At 43.1% G+C, this 16,259-nt stretch overlaps 1 protein-coding gene across 7 annotated transcripts in view; it reads right to left on the reverse strand.

Annotated features, from left to right (window-relative positions):
• LOC110531883 (TBC1 domain family member 14) overlaps nt 1-16,259 on the reverse strand; it is a 70,940-nt gene that overhangs the window by 23,950 nt on the left and 30,731 nt on the right. The window contains exon 1 of one of the 7 annotated variants that reach the window (XM_021615361.3): nt 8,100-8,734. The exons of the other annotated variants lie outside the window; for them this stretch is intronic. Within the exon in view, the coding sequence (XP_021471036.3) occupies nt 8,100-8,102 (3 nt within the window). The 5' untranslated portion in view covers nt 8,103-8,734. Of the gene's footprint in view, nt 1-8,099; nt 8,735-16,259 lie in introns of those variants that run through there. 7 annotated transcript variants of the gene reach the window in all.

A 16,259-nucleotide genomic window follows, 5' to 3' on the forward strand; every position in this document is an offset into this window, starting at 1 on the left:
GTGAAAAAAGTTGTAAATATATATATATATATATATATATATATATATATATATATATATATATATATATATATATATATATATATATATATATATATACACAGGACACGACAAGACGAGGACAAAAGACGTCTGAACTGCTATGCGATCTTGGAGAAGAGATGGAATGCTTTATTATAAAAGGTGCATTTCTATGGTGAAAATTGTGAAAATTAGCTTCTTGAAACTTGAAACCCATGTGTTGCCTATGTTAGAGTAACTGCCCACATCGACTTTTCCTCAGAACAGCAAAATGTCAATCTACTATCCCCCATAGGAGAAAAGCTGACCTATTCTATTGGTCAGCATGTCTTTCTGTGCGAGAAAGTAATAGCCTATTCCAAACAGACTCTGGGACAGTTGTGGGTCAATAGATCCCAAATTCATTCAACCAGTAAGCCTAGGCTAAATCCCTTTTTTTTTGGTAAGCAATGAGGCTCATGCAACAGATCAGAACATTTAGCATACAATATTGATACACTATTAAGTCTTCACATTATAAGCGCAGCAATGCGCACGAGGCAGTAGCCTGCGCACAAATGTTTGTTAATAATGCAATTAGCGGCAAAACACAATTTGTGACAGATTCAAATATCTGTTAGAAATTGAGAAAAACGGGAGCTCTAAATATGCAACAACTAGCATGAGTCGCTAATATGAATAGGAGATTGTGCATTTGGCTACTGTACAATGAGAAAGTTGATTTGGAAAAAAAAGGCTACAGGCTTCAATGGCATATGGAAGTCTTGGTAAAAATAATTGCCTGCACGTTTGGTTAGATTTTGGCTGGGCTACTTCGAAGAAAGGTAATAATTGCCTGCACGTTTGGTTAGATTTTGGCTGGGCTACTTCGAAGAAAGGTAAGACATAATATAATGAGGTAAAACCTTCAGGTTTCAAACAATTAAATATATGTTTTCAAAATGCATACTGCCTCCAGCTCATTGCAAAGTGGTGTGTGATGCCCTGAAGCTTGCATAGTTGCCTATGCACTTGAATGACAAGCAGTTGGAGAATTCCAAGCAGTTGGAGTTGTCCGTGGACACTTAAGGAACCGCAATGTTGAGTTTGTTTAATTTGGTGACCTCACGAAGGACAGGAGACACTGTTTCTTTGTTGGTATACACTTCTCAATTATGGGTTTGCATCTGAATGTTGTATAAAATAAATGATTGAGAATAAATTATTTTGGAAAGATAATGGGATCTTAGTCTTCTAAATGAGAATTTTTTTCATAGTAACTTAGGATCAGTCAGTGGCCACGCACCCGTGAGCACAGACATTACACGGCATCCTGGAACGCCCCCTTTTCTACTCCAGTATAAAACCCACTTCTGACAAAATGTACATTAGACCAGAAAACATGGAAGCTGTCGCTACATGTTGAAATGGTTATTAACTCTACCAAAGAACGTGGAGATCATCTCCACGCAGAAATGGTTAAGAAATCTACAAACTAAAAACCAATTATTCAGACTGCAGCTGTTTAAATACTTTAGCCTGGTAAACGCATCCGATCTAAGAACAATGGTACTCAGAAAGATCAATTCTCTCGAATGACTGAATGTTATAATGGATACGTCCAGAGTACCAAACTACAACTACGACAGACTGAGCTCTGGTGGACAAACCAGAGACTTTCTGTTGATTGACTATCCAGCAGATGGACCGTCGATCGTAGAGGGATAACAAAGGCATACACACGTAAATATGTAAATTGCAATTTCTTTTCGAATGAGTGGTTGTTCATGTTCAAAGTATGAGCATTTCCATTAGTGTAGTGTAGTCAACGTGGGTCCACTGAGATTCTCGCTCTTGAGCTGGCCCCACCCCTTTCCTTTGTCTACCAAGCCGTCATATCGGCTTAGCCCACTAGGGACTTTTGAGTGTATCAAGTCAGTGTGTTTATGTAATTCTGGGATTGATTAGTTAGTAAATAAATAATTAAGTCAATTTGTTTAATCGCTGATTCTTGATGCTAGGGTTAGTGCAAATATCCAATGGTTTCCAACATTCAGGAATGACTGAGGAGGCAATAATCCATTAATATTAGACTAATCGATAGGAAAATATCTGAAGAGTTAAATTCGGGAAATTGCAACTATAAACAAAATTTTCCCGTGGTGCCCCGACTTCCTAGTTAATTACACAGAGAATTGATTTGATAATATTACAGTCTTCACATTTAATGATAGCCTGTTGTCGTAGCATGACTAATGGAAACTCTGGTGTGTGTGTGGCCATATAGCACAAAAGACTGCAGCCTGAGTCAACAGGATCCGGTTAGCTCTGTGTTGGTGCTTATAGACATAACATTGATTAGCCCAGTCATCCTGTTTCTGTAGCGTGAGGCAGCTTGATGTACAAGTACACCCCCTGGACGCTAGTCTACCACAGGGCCTTACCCACAACAAACCCGCACGGGGCTTGCTCAGAGCAGGGCACGGGGCTTGCTCAGAGCACAGGGCTGCTCAGAGCACAGGGCTGCTCAGAAGAGGCAGTTGGTACTACACAGTGGTGACTGATTGAAAGGACACAGAAAGGGGGGGGACCACTGAGAAAAAGGGAGTCCCAAATCTCTCCCTGAGTTCTGTCGGCAACTAGGGAGGAAGCCTTACCTGCTAGCCAGGGGATGGGGGAGAAGCCGTGAGCCTGCACTACTGAGAGAATGGGAGGAGGGGAGCGGAAGAAGGGTGGTTGAAATCTGACACCTCTTCAGCGGCATTGCAGGTGCCACTAGCAAGGTGAAATGAAATTCAAGCCGTGTGAGTGAGTGAGTGAGTGAGAGAAAGAGGGGAGATCACATCCTGTTGTGATTGGGAGTCCTGAAGAGTTGCGCACTATTGGCCCAGCGTAGTCTGGGTTTGGCCGGGGTAGGCCATCATTGTAAATAAGAATTTGCTCTTAATAACTGACTTGCCTAGTTAAATAAAGGTTAAATATTTTTTTAAAAAAGCATTTCACCCCTACAGCTAGGACGTCATAACAGTAATCATGAGATCCTATAGGGAGACTGGCTTTAGCACTTTTAGAGGCTCAGGTGGCAACGGTATCCCAGGGATACCGGTCTCCAGGGAACATGCATCATTACGCCAAGGTTTCAGATCTATGGTTTCATTAACTTTTTCTCATTTCCTGATTATGTAAGTGGCTCTCTGTGTCTGTTTGCATGCCTGGCCATTCTGCCTGGTTCCATTTATTTTTTATTTTATTTCATCTTTATTTAACCAGGTAGGCTAGTTGAGAACAAGTTCTCATTTGCAACTGCGACCTGGCCAAGATAAAGCATAGCAGTGTGAACAGACAACACAGAGTTACACATGGAGTAAACAATTAACAAGTCAATAACACAGTAGAAAAAAAAGAGAGTCTATATACATTGTGTGCAAAAGGCATGAGGAGGTAGGCGAATAATACTTTTTTTGCAGATTAACACTGGAGTGATAAATGATCAGATGGTCATGTACAGGTAGAGAGGGGGGGGGGGGGCGGAGCTGTTGGCCGAGGTTGGAGTAGCCAGGAGGAAGGCATGGCCAGCCGTTGAGAAATGCTTGTTGAAGTTTTCGATAATCATGGATTTATCGGTGGTGACCGTGTTACCTAGCCTCAGTGCAGTGGGCAGCTGGGAGGAGGTGCTCTTGTTCTCCATGGACTTCCCAGTGTCCCAGAACTTTTTGGAGTTAGAGCTACAGGATGCAAATTTCTGCCTGAAGAAGCTGGCCTTTGCTTTCCTGACTGACTGCGTGTATTGGTTCCCGACTTCCCTGAACAGTTGCATATCGCGGGGACTATTCGATGCTATTGCAGTCCGCCACAGGATGTTTTTGTGCTGGTCGAGGGCAGTCAGGTCTGGAGTGAACCAAGGGCTATATCTGTTCTTAGTTCTGCATTTTTTGAACGGAGCATGCTTATCTAAAATGGTGAGGAAGTTACTTTTAAAGAATGACCAGGCATCCTCAACTGACGGATGAGGTCAATATCCTTCCAGGATACCCGGGCCAGGTCGATTAGAAAGGCCTGCTCACAGAAGTGTTTTAGGGAGCGTTTGACAGTGATGAGGGGTGGTTGTTTGACTGCGGATCCGTAGCGGATACAGGCAATGAGGCAGTGATCGCTGAGATCCTGGTTGAAGACAGCGGAGGTGTATTTGGAGGGCCAGTTGGTCAGGATGACGTCTATGAGGGTGCCCTTGTTTACAGATTTAGGGTTGTACCTGGTGGGTTCCTTGATGATTTGTGTGAGATTGAGGGCATCTAGCTTAGATTGTAGGACTGCCGGGGTGTTAAGCATATCCCAGTTTAGGTCACCTAACAGAACAAACTCTGAAGCTAGATGGGGGGCGATCAATTCACAAATGGTGTCCAGGGCACAGCTGGGAGCTGGGGGGGGTCGGTAGCAGGCGGCAACAGTGAGAGACTTATTTCTGGAGAGAGTAATTTTTAAAATTAGTAGTTCGAACTGTTTGGGTATGGACCTGGAAAGTATGACATTACTTTGCAGGCTCTCTCTGCAGTAGATTGCAACTCCTCCCCCTTTGGCAGTTCTATCTTGACGGAAAATGTTATAGTTGGGTATGGAAATCTCAGAATTTTTGGTGGCCTTCCTGAGCCAGGATTCCGACACGGCAAGGACTCAGTGTTCTGAGTGATGGCATTTTGAAAAGGAGAAACTAAGCAATAAGTAGGGATGCACGATATACCGGTGAACATATCGGAATCGGACGATATTAGCTAAAAATGCAAACATCGGCATCGATGTCTAGTTTAATGTGCAAAACCGATGTCAAAACTGACGTGCATATCTACATAAACGTAGGTACAGGCCATCATGACACCATGTAAAATGATGCGCTACATGTGAACACAGTATCCCTAACCTATCCCACAATGTCTGCTGTGTGGAGCAAGCAGTCAACAAGTCGAGCAGTCATTTGAAAGGGTAAGAACATTTCAGCGACACAACTCAAAAAGGCCAAATCCATTAAAGCAAAAATAATGGAATTCATTACCCTTGAAAGTCAACTGTTCTATGTCGTGGGTGATGTTGGCTTTCGCCGACTGGTCGAGCACTGGTACACACTACAAAGGGAGCTATTTTTCAGATGTTGCCCTACCGGTGTTACACAGTAATAGCTTCAATGCTATTAGCTTCACGACATAAATACTATGGAATGCCGTTTGGGTCTTTGTGTGTAAAAAAAAGATACAGTAGCACTGTCAAAGCTGTACAAAAAAAAGTCTGCAAACAATCAAACGTCGGCCACGAACGATGTTTACAATACCGCATTGGTAATAAAGCATCATTTGTTCAACCGCAACATCTGGGGTAGCTAGCTCTAGCTTGGTACCTAGCTAGCACCAATACAACCAGCCTGAAAATGATGACCAGTAGAAACTGCAGTCATTTTCATTATTCTTAGCAATGATTTAGGAATCCTTGTGAGTAAGTATTAGCTAGTTTGTCACTTGTTGTTCGCCAATTGAAATTGAACTTCAGTTCATGAAAATAAATAGCTAGCCAGCTACTTAACCCTGTTGCCCAAAGCTAACGTTATAAGCAGCCAGCTAGCTTCGTGTGGCTCAACCGTACATGGTTGTGTTGTGAAGCTAGCCACAAAAGTGGAATTTGCGGTTTGCCTTCAAAATAAAAGTATGCCATTGACAGTGATGAAAATTAATTCAAACAGTAGAATTCTGCCATACTTTTATTTTGAAGACTAACCGCAATTCCACTATTTTGGCTAATCCTTATTGTGGCTAGCTTCACATAGATGGGTCTGACCACCATTAATCAAGTAAAAACGATCTTATAAATGAGGGTTATTTTAGATGACACCTAGCTATATATTAGTTAGCTAGCTAACTATAGCTACTGAAACAGATGTCGTTTTGCTATGTTTTTTGGGAAGAACATTGATTGCATCCATACATCCATGAGCTAGCTAATTTTTTATTTTTATGACCAGCACTGTAGGTGCGCGAAACAACTTTACCAGCATCATAGCATACGTATCGATGAATTGTTGTGACATGAAATACAAGTGATAGTTATTACACATTGATTACACTATGTAAAAAATGTATGAACGTGTTACATGATTATGTGACGTGCAAGTCCTGATTGGTCAACAAGCTTATTTCACACGTCAAATAGTGTTATCCACTGGTCATTGTTTCTTTTATGACACGCAAAGATCCAAACGGCGTTCCATAGCAAAGGCCCAAATGACGTTCCATAGAACTCTTGGTTGAGAATGAAACGACTGAACACCGAAACAGCACAGCAAGTAAGTGAAATAAATATATTTTTATTATGTTTTACTTGTAATGGGGACATAGGTAAATGCTGACAAAATAACGTTTTGGTCAGTGTGGTGTGTGTAACCTTTATTTAACTAGGCAAGTCAGTTAAGAACAAATTCTTATTTACAATAAAGGCCAGGATGACACTGGGCCAATTGTGCGCCACCGTATGGGACTCCCAATCATGGCCGGATGTGATAAAGCCTGGATTCGAACCAGGGACTGTAGTGACGCCTCTTACACTGAGATGCCGTGCCTTAGACCACTGCGTCCATGTGTGTGTGTTAACTATTTAACTGTACTAGAATGCCTAGAATCCCCTAGGTCGAGCGCACGCAGGCCATTTACTGCAATGGGTCAGGATTGAGCACTCTACATTCTCCTTCCTACTCCCGTGAAGAGAGAGGTTAGAGAGACTCAGAGGGTGTGTGTGTGTGTGTGTGTGTCAGAGTGGTCTCTGTCTGTGGGCTGTTTGCCATTTGTGAAAACCGAAAAGAGCACTCAGCCTCTCCCAAAGGAGCAGAACATCGCTCCAGACCGACACCCAGGAGGTAGGCAGGACCAGTCTGAGCCAAGACAGTGACAGTCAACACACTGACAGTAAACAGCCTACCAGCAAGACAATAATAATAATATCAAATCACACCTATCGGTGAGCTACAGCTACCGTATAAAAGAGGAGATTGTCATTTCAGTCTTCCCTCTTTATAAACAGAGTCAAGAGAGAAAAACAACAAAAGACCCTTTGTGTCAATGATGTAATGGACTGACAAAAGGGCGGACAATATTTTGACCAGCAATCACTCTCTACAACCCACAGAGCTGCAATCACTGCCTACAACCCACAGCGCTGCAATCACTGCCTACAACCCACAGAGCTGCAATCACTGCCTACAACCCAGAGCTGCAATCACTGCCTACAACCCACAGAGCTGCAATCACTGCCTACAACCCACAGAGCTGCAATCACTGCCTACAACCTAGAGCTGCAATCACTGCCTACAACCCACAGAGCTGCAATCACTGCCTACAACCCACAGAGCTGCAATCACTGCCTACAACCCACAGAGCTGCAATCACTGTCTACAACCCACAGAGCTGCAATCACTGTCTACAACCCACAGAGCTGCAATCACTGTCTACAACCCACAGAGCTGCAATCACTGTCTACAACCCACAGAGCTGCATGCAGAATTGTGTTAGAGAGCTAAAATTGAGAGCTATAAACATCATAAAGCTACTGCAGAGTCGTCAAACACCGACTAAAAAAAACACGCCCATCCTTCCTCTGAAATGAATCTGCTTTATTTCTCTTCAGTTGGGAGAGACAAATAACAAGGAAACCCCTTGACACACTTCTTAGCAGGGAACGCAGAGACCACACCGTCTCCCAGGCATGGCATCCCTGAGCTGCACTGAGCTGAATATTTCAGCACTTTCCACGTGTCATGCCTTCCCACGGACCACAGAGAGGGCGAATAGACAAAACACCAGACACTTCTACAGGGGAAACATGAGTTTGCAGAAAAAGACAACGTTGTTGCATTTCACAGGAAGATCGGTCAGCAGAAGCTTTAAAAAGAAACGACACACATACTTCTTCACCTAAGAGAGATGAAGTCTCTTGCTCACTCCATCATTCCTCATCTTTCTACTCCATAATTTCTCCTACTGTCAGAAGGGTGAAAGAGACGGTAGACTGCTGCGCTCGCCCCCTCATCCTCGAGCTGACACACACACACACGTCAGCTCACTCACCATGAGCGCTGCAGTTCCGTAAAGACACCCAGACCAACCCGGGGGGGGCTAAACTTCACAAACCGTCATGGCTGCTCCCGTTGGCCCGGCTACAGCCCACACAGAGGACGAGGATGAAGAGGTCAGGGGGACAGCGGGCCCGCCGATGGGACACATCCCGAGCTGGAGCTGATGCATCAGCGGCAGCATGATACCGCTCTTTCTCACTCCCCTCCCTCCTTGCTTCTCTCCTTCCCAGCACGCACAATGACGCTACACTGAGAGGCCACGCGTCAGTGCAGAACACAGAGGAGCCGATCTCTCTTTTCGGTGTGTGCGTGTGTATCGGCAAATCAGCACTGCCGTGCTCTATTGTTCACCGTCGCTGCGCTGAAAAGGAGCACACTAAATCTCCTGTGCCCAGCCAGGCTCTCTAATTAATCCCAGATTAATTGATACAGGATCCATTTCTCATCCAATCCTCCTCTCTGCTATAACAATCCATCTTCTCTGCGCTCTAACAGAGATGCCTTGGGTCATGAGCTGTGTGAAGCTTTTTTTTTTTCTCTCCGCTCTTCTCCCCTCTCTATTTAATTCCTCCTCGCTCTCTCCCTCTCAAATTATAGCCAGTTCTCCTGTGTCCAGCAACTCTGTCTAGCCTCAGAGGAGGGCGGCCCAGGGATAAAGGGGGAACAGGGATTGGCTGACTCCCAGGTGATTGACAGCTAGATACCGGTGGGACAAGGAGGGCTATGAAACATACAGGAAATCCAGGACAATACAGAACACTCCCACTGGGAATATTGTTTACAGTGTGAACTATATTAGTCTGAATTAACCAAGAATGTTCATGCGTGTTTTAATTGAAATCAACCACTCCTGGTTGTGAATAACTAACATTTCCTGTAGGCAACCAGTGACTGTTTCTGGGGGATGAAAATTATCACGTAGGCTTCACCGCCCCTCAGACATATTACCAAGAGAAATATCCTGACTTACAACACCGGAACGCTGAGAATTAGAAAAGTAGAGTTTGACAGTTGAATTACAGCCTATAGCGTGACAGTGCAATAAAGCAGTAGACGAATAAAACAGAAACTCATTAGTCCTCGTCCATGGGACATTCTGCCCACCCCCTGCCACTAGGCAGGGCTTGCCATGGCGAGACAATGCCTTCCAGGCAGGTGCTGAAAATATAGCCATCTGAGTCCAGGCACCAGGGAGGGATAAGGTTACCACCGCAGGAGATTAGAATGCCTAAGGTTAGATTGGGTTAACGGGGGAGAGGCTGTCTGGGGTAGATATACAGAGCTCACCTGGCTAGCAGGAGGACTCCAGTTTCTGTCCACACCCACTGAAAGGATCGAATGGTGGATAGTGGACTATAGTTGTAGTCAAGTGACTCTTTGGCCTCTTTAAATTGGTGGACCCCAGGTAATGATGTCACCTCATAGTTGACACTATCACAGGAGTACAATGATGGCAAATTATGGTAAAACTTAAAGCAGGAAAGTGGTACAATTTCAAACCTGGGTCAACTCAGACCCACCAGCTAATAGTAAAGCTTTGTTCCTGAAGGCAAACAGTCAACCCTAGAAGTTTCTGTTTCTCAAATTAGACACTCATATGTACTTGTCCTTTTGCTCAGTTGTGCACTGGGGCCTCCCACTCCTCTTTCTATTCTGGTTAGAGCCAGTTTGCACTGTTCTGTGAAGGGAGTAGTACACAGCATTGTACGAGATCTCTAGGTGGTGTGGGGGCTGTGTTTTGGCAAAGTGGGTGGGGTTATATCCTGCCTGTTTGGCCCTGTCCGGGGGTATCATCAAATGTGGCCACAATGTCTCCTGACCCCTCCTGTCTCAGCCTCCAGTATTTATGCTGTAGTAGTTTATGTGTCGGGGGGCTAGGGTCAGTCTGTTATATCTTGAGTATGTCTCCTGTCTTATCCGGTGTCCTGTGTGAATTTAAGTATGCTCTCTCTAATTCTCTCTTTCTTTCTCTCTCTCGGAGGACCTGAGCCCTAGGACCATGCCTCAGGACTACCTGGCATGATGATCCTTGCTGTCGCCAGTCCACCTGGCCGTGCTGCTGCTCCAGTTTCAACTGTTCTGCCTGCGGCTATGGAACCCTGACCTGTTCACCGGACGTGCTACCTGTCCCAGACCTGCTGTTTTCAACGCTCTAGAGACAGCAGGAGCGGTAGAGATACTCAATGATCGGCTGTGAAAAGTTAACTAACATTTACTCCTGAGGTGCTGACTTGCTGCACCCTCGACAACTACTGTGATTATTATTATTTGACCCTGCTGGTCATTTATGAACATTTGATCATCTTGGCCATGTTCTGTTATAATCTCCACCCGGCACAGCCAGAAGAGGACTGGCCACCCCTCATAGCCTGGTTCCTCCCTAGGTTTCTTCCTAGGTTTTGGCCTTTCTAGCGAGTTTTTCCTAGCCACCGTGCTTCTACACCTGCATTGCTTGCTTTTTGGGGTTTTAGGCTGGGTTTTTGTACAGAACTTTGAGATATCAGCTGATGTAAAAAGGGTTATATAAATAAATGTGACTTGATTTGATGAGTTTCAGAAGAAAGTGCTTTGTTTCTGGCCATTTTGAGCCTGTAATCGAACCCACAAATGCCGATGCTCCAGATACTCAACAAGTCTAAAGGACAGTTTTATTGCTTCTTTAATGAGCACAACAGTTTTTAGCTGTGCTAACATAATTGCAAAAGGGATTTCTAATGATCAATTAGCCTTTTAAAATTATAAACTTGGATTAGCTAACACAATGTGCCATTGGAACACAGGAGTGATGGTTGCTGATAATGTGCCTCTGTACGCCTATGTAGATATTCCATTGCAAATCAGCCGTTTCAAGCTACAATAGTCATTTACAACATTAACAATATCTACACTGTATTTCTAATCAATTTGATGTTATTTTAAATGGCCAAAATTAGTGCTTTTCTTTAAAAAACAAGGACAATTCTAAGTGACCCAACATTTTTGAACAGTAGTGAATATACAGTACCAGTCTAAAGTTTGGACACACCTACTCACTATTTTCTACATTGTAGAATAACAGTGAAGACATCAAAACTATGGAGTCCTGTAGTAACAAAAAAAGTGTTAAACAATATTTATTCTTCAAAGTAGCCATCCTTGGCTTTGATGACAGCTTTGCACACTCTTGGCATTCTCTCAACCAGCTTCATGAGGAAGTCACCTGGAATGCATTTCAATTAACAGGTGTGCCTTGTTAAAAGTTCATTTGTGGAATTTTCTTTCCTTCTTAATGTGTTTGAGCCAATCAGTTGTGTTGTGAGAAGGTAGGGGTGAAATACAGAAGATGGTCTTTTACAAATAGGGCTAAGTCAATATTATGGAAAGAACAGCTCAAATAAGCAAAGAGAAACAATAGTCCATCATTACTTTAGGACATGGCCAGTCAATCCGGAAAATTTCAAGACGTTTGAAAGTTTCTTCAAGCGCAGTCGCAAAAAGTGCTATGATGAAACTGGCTCTCACGAGGACCAGGTTACCTCTGCTGCAGAGGATAAGCTAATTTGAGTTACCTGCACCTCAGATTGTAGCCCAAATAAATGCGTCAGAGTTCAAGTAACAGACACATCTCAACATCAACTGTTCAGTGGAAACGGCGTGAATCAGGCCTTCATGGTCAAATTGCTGCAAAGAAACCACTACTAAAGGACTCCAATAAGAATTGACTTGCTTGGACCAAAAAACACGAGCAATGGACATTAGACAGGTGGAAATATGTCCTTTGGTCTGGTGAGTCCGGATTTGAGATTTTTGGTTTCAACCACCGGGTCTTTGTGAGACGCAGAGTAGGTGAACGGATAATCTCTGCATGTGTGGTTCCCACTGTGAAGCATGGAGGAGGAGGTGTGATAGTGGGGGGGGGGGGGGGGGGGTGCTATTCTGGTGACACTGTCTGATTTATTTAGAATTTAAGGCACATTTAACCAGCATGGCTACGACAGCATTCTGCAGCGGTACGCCATCCCATCTGGTTTGCGCTTAGAGGGACTATCATTTGTTTTTCAACAGGACAATGACCCAACACACCTCCAGGCTGTGTAAGGGTTATTTGACCAAGGAGAGTGATGAATGCTGCATCAGATGACCTGGCCTCCACAATCACCCAACCTCAACCCAATTGAGATGGTTTGGGATGAGTAGGACCGCAGAGTGAAGGAAAAAGCAGCCAACAAGTGCTCAGCATACGTGGGAACTCCTTCAAGACTGTTGGAATAGCATTCCTCATGAAGCTGGTTGAGAGAAGACCAAGAGTGTGCAAAGCTGCCATCAAGGCAAAGGGTGTCTACTTTGAAGAACCTCAAATATAACATTTTGATTTTGTATTACACTTTTTCTTCCCTATTTGCCATCTATTTTTAACTGACTACTTCATTATTTCATCCTATGGTGTGACAATTGAAATTTGAGAATTACATGTTTTTCACCATGAGAAAACATAAAAATCATAATGGCACATGTGGCAAGTGATCTCCGCATGCCCCACTAGTAGGTTTGCAGATTTAGAAAAGGTTTGTCAAAATTAAACGTAAATATTATTCAAAAATGAGAGATCAGACACTTTGCACCATTATCAAGGAAAATAATGCCGAATTGTACTTCATTTCCACAAGGTAACACATTATTGTGAGACAGGAATGACAAAGAATGATGACACATCATTTTGATGAAAAAATGACGACACATCATTTTGATGAAAAAATGACGTATCTTAAGAATAATAATTGTCATGTCACACTGGAGGACAAATTCAACGCTCAACTGTATGAACGGTTCATAAAATGTGGCTTTTTAAAAAATAAATAGCCGACCACATACATTTCAAATATTCAGACTTAGTATCATAACACAAAAATCTATTTTTAATGCTTAAAACATCAACCACCCCCACACAGACACACGTACAAATACAGTATTCAACCCTAGAATAAGCAAAGGAGAGATTATAGAGAGAGAGAGATATACAACCTTTGACATTAGTTCAAGAGACGGGCTACTACTGTAATATGACAAGTCATATTTCAGAGTCCTCTATCACCCTCGCATGAATAGAACCAAAAAAAGCAGCATGTGGTTAATTTTCACCATTCACCCCACAGTGCTTTGAAGCGTGAAACACACCAACAATCTCACTGCCCATAGACTGCTGAAAAAGGTACCCATCACAGTGGGGGGCCGTTCCTTCTCTTGTAGAATAGCAAAGCTCAACAGTAGCCAACAACTTCACTTTAGGCCAATCAGAATGCACGAACCGCCATGTTGGGGAGACAGCTATTTTTTTTTTTTTTAAAGGAGGGCATTTTCTCAGTAACATCCACAGATGAGCCAGTCACTCTTCATATGCAATGTCGGCTATGGAATGGTACAGATACAATGCACACAACACTAAAATACTTCAAGCTAGCTAAACACTGTTAGCTAGATAAAGAAAAAATGAACTACGCGTTCTGCAGGCCCAGGCATGGATCAAAGCTGGCGAGACATTCAATGATTACATCAATAGATATGCTGGACCCTATGTCAGAGAGGTGTTTTTGGGACCACATCATGTCTATTGTCCTGAGAATAGCCCTTGTGAAAACATGTTTTCAAAAGGCCTCCAGGGACGACAGAAGTTCCTTACTTTTCCCCCCTTCCACTTGTCTCTTCCATTTATTCCCATAGGAATTTGTTATGGTTTGCATTGCAAATGAGGGAATAAACTGGGTTGCAATTAAAATGTAGTTCAAATAAACATCTGCATGTTTGCCTGGCACGGATTGTGACTCCATCTCGTTCCTCGCCCTCTTCAACTCAGCCAATGCCGCCTGAATCTCCCCAATGACGTGACTCTCCGCCAATAATTACATTTAGAGGATTGGAGGACTCTAAATGAATATCTGAGGGGCATTTGTCGTTAGATACTCATACAGATCAGGTTTGCCCTAAGGGGCATTTATATAATTATAACGCAGGGTTAATAATAATAACTTTGTAAATAAGGATGCATTATGAAAGGATAATGACATGTGCAAAAGACAGTGGTATATATTTTTATTTATCACAATTTCCTTTAACTAATTTTGGCCTTTAATGCAGGGCCGACAGACAAGTTGTTTCCTTTTTCTTTACTGAAATTGCAACCAACGTTCTATGTCTTGTTTAAGTTTTTAAAAAAGAACGATATTCTGGAGATTATTTTGTTTCAAATAACCGAAAGTGAGCGATTGTAATCTGAAAGGGGAAAAGGCCATTCTTGAACATGGGTTGAGACATTCTTACTAATTTGTTAAGAAAGTTTGTCATTTAGAATTATTGATTTCTGTTTTTAGCGTGACAGAAATCAAAAGCCCAGAGTGCCTATTTTTCAAAAATCGTCAGTCCACATGTCAAGTGAAATTCCCGGTGACAGTTTGTTGATGCCTGATGCAGGACTATAGTGCCAGAGGAGAGACTCTCAGATTGAAAATGCCTCCATTAATTGCTACAGTTTAGACTACCAACTACCGATAGATCAACTCCCCCTTGTGATTGTGTGGTGCAATGACAGAATGCCACCATCTACCACAAACAGTAGCAGCATAAGCTCGTAACTCGTAAGGATGTACTGATGTTGGCCTCTCTGATCCAATTATGATCAAAGTAATTGTTTGAAATTGTGATGTGATACATATTTTTTTTACTTGTCCATATGGACAACTTAAATCTACAGTGGGGCAAAAAAAGTATTTAGTTAGCCTCCAATTGTGCAAGTTCTCCCACTTAAAAAGATGAGAGGCCTGTAATTTTCATCATAGGTACACTTCAACTATGACAGACAAAATGAGAAGAGAAAAAATCCAGAAAATCACATTGTAGGATTTTTAATGAATTTATTTGCAAATTATGGTGGAAAATAGGTATTTGGTCAACAAAAGTTTCTCAAGACTTTGTTATATACCCTTTGTTGGCAATGACAGAGGTCAAACTTTTTCTGTAGGTCTTCACAAGGTTTCCACACACTGTTGCTGGTATTTTGGCCCATTCCTCCATGCAGATCTCCTCTAGAGCAGTGATGTTTTGGGGCTGTTGCTGAGCAACACGGACTTTCAACTCCCTCCAAAGATTTTCTATGGGGTTGAGATCTGGAGACTGGCTAGGCCACTCCAGGACCTTGAAATGCTTCTTACGAAGTCACTCCTTTGTTGCCCGGGCGGTGTGTTTGGGATCATTGTCATGCTGAAAGACCCAGCCACGTTTCATCTTCAATGCCCTTGCTGATGGAAGGAGGTTTTCACTCAAAATCTCACGATATATGGCCCCATTCATTCTTTCCTTTACACAGATCAGTCGTCCTGGTCCCTTTGCAGAAAAACAGCCCCAAAGCATGATGTGTCCACCCCCATGCTTCACAGTAGGTATGGTGTTCTTTGGATGCAACTCAGCATTCTTTGTCCTCCAAACACGACAAGTCGAGTTTTTACCAAAAAGTTATATTTTGGTTTCATCTGACCATATGACATTCTCCCAATCTTCTTCTGGATCATCCAAATGCTCTCTAGCAAACTTCAGACGGGCCTGGACATGTACTGGCTTAAGCAGGGGGACACGTCTGGCACTGCAGGATTTGAGTCCCTGGCGGCGTAGTGTGTTACTGATGGTAGGCTTTGTTACTTTGGTCCCAGCTCTCTGCAGGTCATTCACTAGGTCCCCCCATGTGGTTCTGGGATTTTTGCTCACCGTTCTTGTGATCATTTTGACCTCACGGGGTGAGATCTTGCGTGGAGCCCCAGATTGAGGGAGATTATCAGTGGTCTTGTATGTCTTCCATTTCCTAATAATTGTTCCCACAGTTGATTTCTTCAAACCAAGCTGCTTGCCTATTGCAGATTCAGTCTTCCCAGCCTGGTGCAGGTCTACAATTTTGTTTCTGGTGTCCTTTGACAGCTCTTTGGTCTTGGCAATAGTGGAGTTTGGAGTGTGACTGTTTGAGGTTGTGGACAGGTGTCTTTTATATTGATAACAAGTTCAAACAGGTGCCATTAATCCAGGTAACAAGTGGAGGACAGAGGAGCCTCTTAAAGAAGTTACAGGTCTGTGAGATCCAGAAATCTTGCTTGTTTGTAGGTGACCAAATACTTATTTTCCACCATAATTTGCA

The sequence above is a fragment of the Oncorhynchus mykiss genome, chromosome 9, assembly GCF_057628025.1.
Source record: "Oncorhynchus mykiss isolate SJ-2025 chromosome 9, ASM5762802v1, whole genome shotgun sequence".
Lineage (NCBI taxonomy): Eukaryota > Metazoa > Chordata > Actinopteri > Salmoniformes > Salmonidae > Oncorhynchus > Oncorhynchus mykiss.